This window comes from Hemitrygon akajei, chromosome 19 (genome assembly GCF_048418815.1).
Source record: "Hemitrygon akajei chromosome 19, sHemAka1.3, whole genome shotgun sequence".
NCBI classification, from domain to species: domain Eukaryota; kingdom Metazoa; phylum Chordata; class Chondrichthyes; order Myliobatiformes; family Dasyatidae; genus Hemitrygon; species Hemitrygon akajei.
This window is the reverse complement of record NC_133142.1, coordinates 15,774,080-15,784,217: the sequence shown is the minus strand read 5'-3', so window position 1 is coordinate 15,784,217 and position 10,138 is coordinate 15,774,080. Positions and strand designations below refer to the sequence as shown.

Genomic DNA, 10,138 nt, shown 5'->3' with positions numbered 1-10,138 from the left:
TCCGGCGCTCAGCAGCGCCCCCTTCAGCAGCGGAGGGTGGGTTTGGCGGTGCTTGTTTATTTCGTAACCAGGAAGTAACGGGCAACCCGCGTCACACATCTGGGCTACAGGGTTGCGCCGGCTGTCCGACCGTGCGAGTTTCCTGGAGACAGAGTGGGCCGGGCACGTCCGAGGTCCTTCCCCACCCGGGTCATGCTAGCCCACCCGGTCAGACACTTGGAGTGCTGAAGGAGAGTGCTGGAAATAAGTTAGCAGGTCAGACAGCGCCCGAGGAGAGAGAAATAAAGGTGATCGCTTCAAGGTGGTAATTTCTCATCAGAAATTGGACTCAGGTGTACCGCCCGGTTGCCTATCCCTTTGCGCCCTCATGGCACAAGGAAACAGAAGAAGGACATAGCTGAGGATTTATGAAACTGGTAAGTACCTCAGAATGGGTCTGTGTATCGAAACAAACTGTGAGAAGGTTTGATACATTTCCATTTTCCTTTAATTTAAATTGTTCTGTTCTGGCATTTACTTTTGCTATTGCTGGAGTAATCCAATATCTCCTTGTCCATTCGGTTCTAAAGGAATGGCAGGTTGCCGTTCGTGACACCTGGTTTCAAATGTGGTGGGCGGTAACGGCAAACAACGCATTGTATAAATATCAATGGAGTAATATTATTCGGGAATGAGGCTTTAGAATATGGACAATGCATGAATTAAATGTACTTCCTCCAAAACTTATTCTGTAAGTTCTAATATTAGTTGTACACATTAACGTAGGAGGTATATATATATTATCCCGATGGCATTGGGTGGCCAAAAGTAACACGAAAAGTGGATACCAAAAATTACATTTTTTTAAAATGAAACAGCATTTTCCCAATTGTACTAAACAGAATTGGAGATTATCACTTGTATTAATTTTAATCGAACATACATCAGAACAATTATCAGATGTAGTTGATTTTGGAATGAAATTACGTTTTCTTCCTATCTTAAAGGTGCTACATTATCTGGAATCTGGATTTGAATACATGGAGTTATTTTGGATAACCTAAGCGCTCCGCAGGTCTTTCCTGTGTTCTGGCGAAATCCCGTGAGAGTTTAAAGGTTCAGGAGAGCTGGAGTTTCAGGGAAAATGACCAATTCTCCCTATGTGGATAGGACAGTTTTGTATTAATGTGCCAGATAAATATTTATCTTGAGCTCCTGCAAAGACAACGACTGGAAACCAATTTTAGTGTGCAAGTATCCTACCTTTGGGAGATTATCGTTGTGCTGCCTGATTGTTTTTGATTAAATAAATTAACAAGGATTATGACATTATTATTCATGACATATTCATTTGGATCAACTGAATAAATATTTACAAATTAAGGAATCGATCAAATCAATTGTGTTTATTCAACTAATTATCTGCAAGAGTAAACGTGTATAGCAGTCATATTAAATTAGTAATTACTAATTCTATAAAGGATATGCCGGTAAACTATCACGTATATCTGATTGTCCTTGTTGGCAGGTGGTTTTAACAGAGCGGAAATGTGATATTTTTCTTCTTCTTCAACAGAAGCCATTGTCCTTTAGAACAGCTGCACGGATTGAACTGAACCGGGCAGCATTTTTGTTTTTCACACCTTTAGACAAGAGGTTTAACACAGCGATGTTTTTTTTTAACCAACCCGCAAGTCTAAATATTTACACAAGCTCCAGTGTTCACTCCATGAAATGAACGGTGCTGGGAACTTAAGCAACCTAGTGAAACTACCCATAACATACCTCGCCAGGCAGACAGGATCACCACCGCGTGAAAACTGTGCCCCTCATGGAAACAACCGAGGCAGCTCCTGGTTCGGAAACCTTGCTGGCGTGTGGAATGACTGGTCATTCTTCAAAGGACACCCCGGGAGGGAGGTCTGACATTCCGGGATTGGTCTGGACTCCCGAACAATTAGTGCCATTTATTCCAAAACCACTTCATCCGTTTAGGAGATGGACTGTGCAAGTGGCATTTTAGTAAGGCCCGAATCCCGTGAATAATAAGATAACGTTTGACTGATTCCTTAAAATGATTTGCAAATATTTATTTACAAATATCTCATGAATAATATTGTCATAATCGTTGCTAAACAAACCAATCAGGCAACACTACGATAATCTCCTGAAGTTCGCCCTGAAACCTCTCCCGCCATTCAGTATTAGCATGGCTAATCTACCACAGGCCAGATCCCGTAGCCCTCAACTCCCGAACTGCTGAACAAATGGCTTAACTTCTAACTTTAGTTGCTTCTAAGGTATGAAAGTAATATGCAATTATATAATTCCAACCCCCCCCCCCACACACAACTCTGAGGGAGATAATTCCAGAGATTTCGCCGTCCTCTGAGCCAGTGAACGAAGGCGCCCCAGAACTGTGTAAGCTATTTCCTTTCAGTTCTAGGTCAAGTACAACAACTCAAAATAAATCTTCCCTCGACTCAATCGGTTGCCTCAGGCATCTGACATCGGATGCCTACTGGTTACCTCCTGCTTTTTGCCGCACTCTTAGCAAGAATCTGTCTTCCAACGCCATTAATCCTGGCAGCTTCCACCTTTTCCTGAACTTCACTCCTGTTGAAGTTTGCCCTATCTAATGCCATCCAGAATAAGCAGTTTAAGAATAAGGGGTAGGCCATTTGGAACAGAGATGCGGAAAAACTTTTTCACCCAGAGAGTGGTGGATATGTGGAATGCTCTGCCCCAGAAGGCAGTGGAGGCCAAGTCTCTGGATGCATTCAAGAGAGAGTTAGATAGAGCTCTTATAGATAGCGGGGTCAAGGGATATGGGGAGAGGGCAGGAACGGGGTACTGATTGTGTATGATCAGCCATGATCTCAGTGAATGGCGGTGCTGGCTAGAAGGGCCGAATGGCCTACTCCTGCACCTACTGTCTATTGTCTATTGTCCTGGGCAACTTCTGTGCCTTAACCAAACAACGCAGGCCACGTTCTGTTTCGCACAGATTCCCACACCTTCTCTCACTTCATCTGTTGCAGAACCTTGCTAATTAATATCGCCACACAGGAGATTCTGCAGATGCTGGGAATCCACACACACACACACACACACACGTGCCGCAGGAGCCCGGCAGATCTGGTAGCATCTATGGAGCGGAACGAACAGTCGACGTTCCAGGTTGACTGGACTAGAAGGGAAAGGGGTGGGGGCGCCAGAATAAGAAGGTGGGGGAGGAGTACCAGCTGGCAGGTGGGTGTGTGGGGGGGGGGGGGGGTAGTACTGTAAGAAGCCAGGAGGTGACAGGTCAAAAAGAAGGCTGGAGAAGGAAGAACCTGATAGGGGAGGAGAGAGGCCCATGAGAGAAAGCGAAGGAGCAGGGAGAGGCGATAGGCAGGTGAAGAGAAGAGAAGTAAGAGGCCGGAGGGGGAATTAAAGAATAGAGTTTAGAAGGGGAAAGATACCTTTGGTTGGAGAAATTGGTGTTCATATCATCAGACTGAAGGTTACTCAGACGGAATATGGGGCTTCTTCCAACCTCCATATTAATTCAAATTTGTCAGTGAATCTACTCCTGAGCATTTTGAGTGGGCTGCGGGCCTGCCTCAAACTTTTTTCGAATACGCCGAACAACAAAATAGGAAGCAAAACACAGCAGGGAAGGTTGGAAATATATACTTGCAGTACATCAGCTGCATCACCGTCTGCAATGTGGACAGTCGCTTAAGTTTCAATGGGAGTCGTGTCTCTTGTTTTTATCCCTACAGATCTGTTTGCAGTGAGTGGAACAGGAGCTCAATCCGTCCACGTCGTCCAACATAATAGTCGGATCAGCAACCAATCATCTTCCTAGCACGGGACAATTGATAATTAATATTAATGTTCAAGTTCTGATTGGCTTTTGTTACTGTCAATCTTGTCAATCCGAGGCAGCCGGGCGAAATCGGTATTTAAAGAGACCGCGGGATCGCCGAGTTTGGATGACTTCCGTACTCCACCGGGGAAGAAGGGAATGGAGAATCGGATTATAACCTTTCGCCATTGTGGCAAAGATATTTATTGCTTTAATGTACCAGTGGAATGTCCGATCTGTGGCCAGAGTCTCTTGGGACGAAGACTGGAAGATGCCCCGGTCAGTATTCCCAACTGCTTTGTAGATGGGCATCATGAAAAGTGTTCTTTCCTGATCAGACCTACTAAGGGATCGTTCCTGAGGTAAACAAAAATCTTGATAGTGGAGCAGAAATATTAATTATCCATAATTTGCTGCCTTAAAATTACACCGCAATCTGTTGTCCTCAAAACCTGATTCGATGGCTTATAGAAGAGTAAAGCACAGGACCGGGCTCTTCGGCCAGGATGTCTGTGCTAACCGTGCTGCCAATTTAAACCGCATACCGGTCTGTTTATGGTCTATATTCCTCCATTCGCTGCCTGCTCACATCTATCTAAATGAGTCTTAAACATTTGCTTCTCCTGGGTGGGGTTCGGGCATTTACCACTCTTGGAGTTTTAAAAAAAGTTTACTTCTTAAATCTCCTTTAAATTTTGCCCCTGTGCCCTTAAAGTGGTCGGCATTCCACTCTGGGGAGGAAAATTCTGACTCTCTACCCTATCTATTGGTTGTCTCATTCATTTTCATACTTCTATCAGATCGCTCCCCCGCCGCCCCCCCCCCCCAAGCCTTCGATACTCCAGAGAAAACGATCCAACTTTGTCCCACTTCTCCCTGTAGCCAATTCTCGCCAATCCCGATGCATCTCTCCTGCACTCTCTCCAAAACCTCACTTCTCCTGCAGCGAGGTAACCAAACCTGCACACAATACTCCAGATGCGGCCTAATCGAAGTTTTTTACAACTGCAACGCTCACATCTTTCATACTTAATGTTCCCAACAGTGAAGGCAAGCAAGGCTTCATCACTACCCCATCTGCTTGTGTCGCCGCTCTCAGGGAGGGATGCACTTGGACTCGAAGTCCTCTCTCTACATCAGTTCTAAAAGTCCTGCCACTCAGTGCCTACGTTCCGCATACATTTGTTCTTGAAACTCCAGCACCGCACACTTGCAGGGGTTAAGCATCGCCTGCCATTTCCCTGCCTATTTACAACTTTACATCCCGCTGAAGCCTTTGTCAGCCATCAATAACTTTGGCAATTCCCGTGTTATCTGCTTCTTATTCATCAACCCACCAACATTTTCGTCTAAATCACAGTCAAGAATCCGAAATTAAAGTAAGTCCAAGTTTACATTTTCTGCAGTACTGTGCAGGAAGTACTCTTGGGCACATTTATATAGCGAGGTTGCCGGAGAGTAGCCTTTTGCACGCCAGCGTGGAACGGAGAGTGAGATTGTAAATCTGGCGGGAGCGAAGGATGTTGAGAATGGTGAGGGTGGAGGGGTGTGGGACAGGTGGCAGAGAAGGAGAGCCTGGGACGGGGTTGGTGCCGGTGCAGACACACTCAGCTCTGAGACACCAGGCAAGGCCATTTGATTCCAAACAATTAGTTCATTGATCATTTCGGAAAGTCTCTTTGGCTCTCTCCGTTTCCTCCCCTCTCCCTACAGTGCAATACATATTATTACAGTACTCTGTACCCAAACTATATTTCTGTGCCTAACACTCTTGGTTATTCACCATATTTCTTCGAAACTTGTCCCCGAGTCACAAGTTTGCATACTACGTCCCGACCTAATTTGACAGTTTAGAGCAGTGCTGAAGAGCTGCGATGGAATACTGCAGAGATCAGAGGCTGTCTTCTCCCTCAAATAAAGCGAAATAAGTAATTGGATCAACAATTTTTTGTTTAATTGGTCCGAAAGCAAAATACTGCCTGAGCATTTGTCCTATTGATTGTTTCCAGAAGGTTCCGCTTTATTTCATACGACCTTTATTGCTGTCTCTCACTGCAGTCCACACGACACTTGAAGAGACCCTTTCCACTGCAAGACGTTTCGAGACGAGTCGATATCATGCGGATAGCAGCTACACCCCCCACCCCACCCTGAGTAACAAGGCTTTGGATTTCTAACCCACAATTGTCTAACAGATCATCTCTTTTACAAGTATAACAGTTTACAGGTTTTGTGTAGGATTTATTCCAGTGGTTGGCACACACATGCACATAGATAGACGGTCCGCTTACCGAGGAATTGTTGGCTCACGTACAGCAAGAGTTGTAGGGTTGGTAACAAGAAGGCAATACGAGACCTAATGAAAGTTAGTTTAAAGTTGCACCTTTTCTTATTTTCTTTATTTCGTTCAAAACTTAGTTTCTTTTTTTTTATGATTGAGACTTAAAAATCTCACCGTTCTTTCCACATTTACTGAAGCTTTCCTCTTCCTGTACGTCTTTTCACATTTCAAAATCGCCGCACTTTCTCATTTCTTTTCAAGATGTATTTTCGTTCCTTCAGTTACCCTGTTCTCCAGCTAACATGGCTCTATAAGGACTGCATTTAACGCTTAATAAAACTTATTTTTTCCTCAGAGAATATGATGGACAAGCTGATCTTCATGTTGGTATCTCAAATACTCAGGGTGAGTTCAAAATAAGACCATACTTCTTAGTTTGAACAAACGTTTAGAATTTAAGCACACGATAGGTACATTAAAACATACTGTATAAGAATACAACATAGTGAAAGTAATTGAGCCAAAATTGTTATGTGAACAAGGGAGGAGAGTGGAGACCTGATTGGTTAATCCTCATCCAATCAGGAGGGACAGACTACGGGGGTCTAAATACCACCGGAGTCGACATGCCCAGGCATAATTCCTGATGAAGATGGTGGAGTTTGTCAGTAATACTCGATGCCTGAGAAGAGTTTATTTGTCATATATGCCGGCAAAGCACTAGATCATTTTTGTTACGTAATAGTTTGAGCTTAATCATTTTATATGAATGGTGTAGAAATTTGGTTTGCAAATACTTTATGGTCTTAATAAATAATTGCCTGTATTCATAACTAGCTTACTTTCCAAATTCATTCTATTCGTCATGAACTGTTAGACGAAACTATGGTATTGGTACTGCATCAATAATGTTTGGTGATAAGGTTCAGCAAATATTCGCAGGAGGTCTTTTCCATGCACGAACTGACACAAACTGTTTCTTTGTGAGCTTTTTTTTGTTCAAAATGTTTCTTTTCTGTGCTGCTTAAAGTTTCAATAAAATGTTACACTTAAGTGACCAAGAATTATGATACATTTTAAGGTGCTTGGAAGTAGGTACAGAGGAGTTGTTCGGGGTAAGTTTTTTTACGCAGTGAGTGGAATGGGCTGCTGGCCGCGGTGGTGGAGGCGGATACGATCGGGTCTCTTAAGAGACTCCTAAGCTTACAAAAATACACGGAGCTTACAAAAATAGAGGACTATGGGTAACCCGAGGTAATTTCTAAAGGAAGTACTTTAGGAAGCTTTGTGGGCCGAACGGCCTGTATGGTGCTGTAGGTTTTCTATGTTTTTATCCTTTAGTTTCGCTTCCTGTAGTAACTCTGAAGTTTTCGTTATTCTTTTATTGCAGGAGTTGTGTACAATTACATTGAAACCGGTGTCCAAAGAGATGGCTGTGGTTGGGAGGAATGTATTTCTGTACCACTGGTACAATCAGACACGTACAATTTAATTAACCAGTGGGATCTTTATTTGGAGCAATTCTCCACTGCTGACATATGGATACCAAACAGGTATGGATCACAGAACATTTTTTTTAGCCCATCAGGTTTATTTCAATAATTTCACTTGCAAGCATAGGTTTTATCCTGGTGACCAAGAGACTGCATTTGCTGGAACATGGACCAATATTTAATCTGCTGGAGGACTGTAGTGGGTTGAGCAGCTTCTATAGGTGTAGGATGGCCGGATTCGTTAACATTGTGAAGTGAGACCCTGCATTAAGATGGTATCTGCTACAATCCTGGTTTCTGCCATGTTTTAAAGAAAAAAAAAATCAGGTTTCCACTGCAAATGAAGCGGCAGAATGGATCAAATGGAAATGTGCCCAGTAAAAATCATTATGCTCCTACATATCTTTCATTTGGATAATTTAGCATATTAACTACAGTATATACAAAACTTGAGAAACTTACATTTTAAGCCCACCCCTACCTTCATTAACCAACAAAGCAATCGCAAATTTACTCCTCCACTTCTACTATTCAGCTCTTCAATCTTCATCGCCAGTGTCATGCTCTTCTGTCTCTAAGTCTCACTTGATACATAATGGTTTACGTTAACAGTTAAAAGTGGTATTTGAATTATCACAATTGTAATCAATTTTCTGAATATGATTATCATTTGTGTTTCCAGGTACGATGAATATGAGCACAACTGCTATTCCTATGCATTGACCTTCATCAATCGTGTCTTGGCAGCACAAAGTAAACGGCAGCTGAGTAGGATGGAATTTACCGAGAGGTTTGTGGTTCCACGGACAAAGCGAGCCTCCAAGTACATCACACTTTATCGAGAGCTATGCAGAAGCTACTACTATATTGCCGATGATATCCAAACTGAAGAAGTTAGCACCCAGTTTTAAAAACTGAACAGCCCTTGTCTAAATCCGTGACTTAAAAAAATCATTACTCAGTGAAATGTTTAGAAAAATCAAACTTGCATTGATTAATAGAAGTGCATTTCCTCCTATGTCCATTAGTTACAAGGTAATTTTTATAATAAATTAACCGCTAATTCTAACTACAATGTAACTAATATAAATAACTGAAGTAAAATAATATTTTATTTCGTTGTAAACAACCCTGAATACTGGAGATGGGAGCATGATTGTTCTCAAGCTCACACAATAAAATTGTACGTTAAATATTGTCCAAGGTAATAAGCTGAATTCATACATTGGAAATGGTTGTGAATTATTGTGTGGTGGTGTCAGCAACCCTGGGTTTGCATGGAAGAAAGCAGGAAGGGTTCCTTGTACTGCTTGCTTCATAGTTGAATACTCTGGAAAGCAACAGTAAACCTTTCAGGCTTCAACGTTGGTACAATGTGAAACCAACTTAGCTTCTGCCGTCTCCAAATGCATGTGGGAAATAAATGCTAACTGTGCTTCAGCATTCAGTTTTTCCCATGCAAGTCTCCTCCCGGACTTGCACTTTAAGGCTGGGACTTATTGAGTAAAATGTGCCATCGGGCCAAATCACTGGTCTCCATTTGTTGTTCAAAAATCATTTGAATAGAGATTCTTGACTTGTAATCTAAGTGAATTTCTTTTTTTCCCAACAAGTATTTTGTTTGATAAAACTATAAGACACAGGAACAGAATTAGGCCAGTGTGGTTTCATTTATTTCAAAATATTAATACATTTTCAAGTATTTAATATTTCACAATTGCTTTCACTTTAAATAGTTTGTAAATTATTCCAATATTAATAGTTTTGATTAAAATCGTTAAAAAAGCTTTTTGAACAAAATTATTAAAACACACACCTGAGGTTAAGATAGAAGATAAAAGTCTTTTCCCAGCATTGTCTGCTGTTAAAGGATGTTCGGGTACTTTGGAAGAGCATAATCTTTACCTGAGTAGCAAGCGGAGGCAGGCAGGTGAGGGGGCATGAGTAATCAATCTGGGCAGCAGACTAGATTCAGCAGGATTCACCTCACAGATGAGGGAATCTTGAAGCTGCTATCAAGGATACTACTGCACCTCCATCACAGTCACAGCTGAAGCCTCACTCATGAGAAACAGATCAGAATTTCAACTATTTTTTTTTGACATGGCATATTCTCACTTTTAAAACTCCTGATAAACTAAAGACCCATTGAATGAAGTGTAATTAAGGTTTTGACCACATATCAGCCTCCCCATTAGTCACACACAGATGTCTGTTAAGGGAATAACCCCTTACGAGAACTTCATACTTAACTTGAGTGATTGCACTACTACTACTACCAAGTTTTTTTAAACAGCATTCCAAGCTGCAGTTACTGTTCTAATTTAAGAAAATACACACACACACACACACACACACACACACACACACACACACACACACACACACACACACACACACACACACACACACACACACACACACACACACACACACACACACACACACGTGTGGAACAACTGCTGCTGGAATCCCCCAGAACATGCCTGGATGATATCTCTCATTGTACACTTTGTGAACTTAAAGTAATCC

The 10,138-nt window shown here is 42.2% G+C and overlaps 1 protein-coding gene across 1 annotated transcript; it reads left to right on the top strand.

The window, feature by feature from the left end:
- The first annotated feature begins 82 nt into the window (after positions 1 to 82).
- LOC140741763 (MKRN2 opposite strand protein-like) lies at positions 83 to 9,876 on the top strand. The gene is made up of 5 exons (XM_073072130.1): positions 83 to 416; positions 3,747 to 4,194; positions 6,469 to 6,518; positions 7,504 to 7,666; positions 8,289 to 9,876. The coding sequence occupies exons 2-5, from the start codon at positions 3,992 to 3,994 to the stop codon at positions 8,515 to 8,517; spliced, it is 645 nt and encodes a 214-aa protein (XP_072928231.1). The 5' UTR covers positions 83 to 416; positions 3,747 to 3,991; the 3' UTR covers positions 8,518 to 9,876.
- The last annotated feature ends 262 nt before the right edge of the window (positions 9,877 to 10,138 follow it).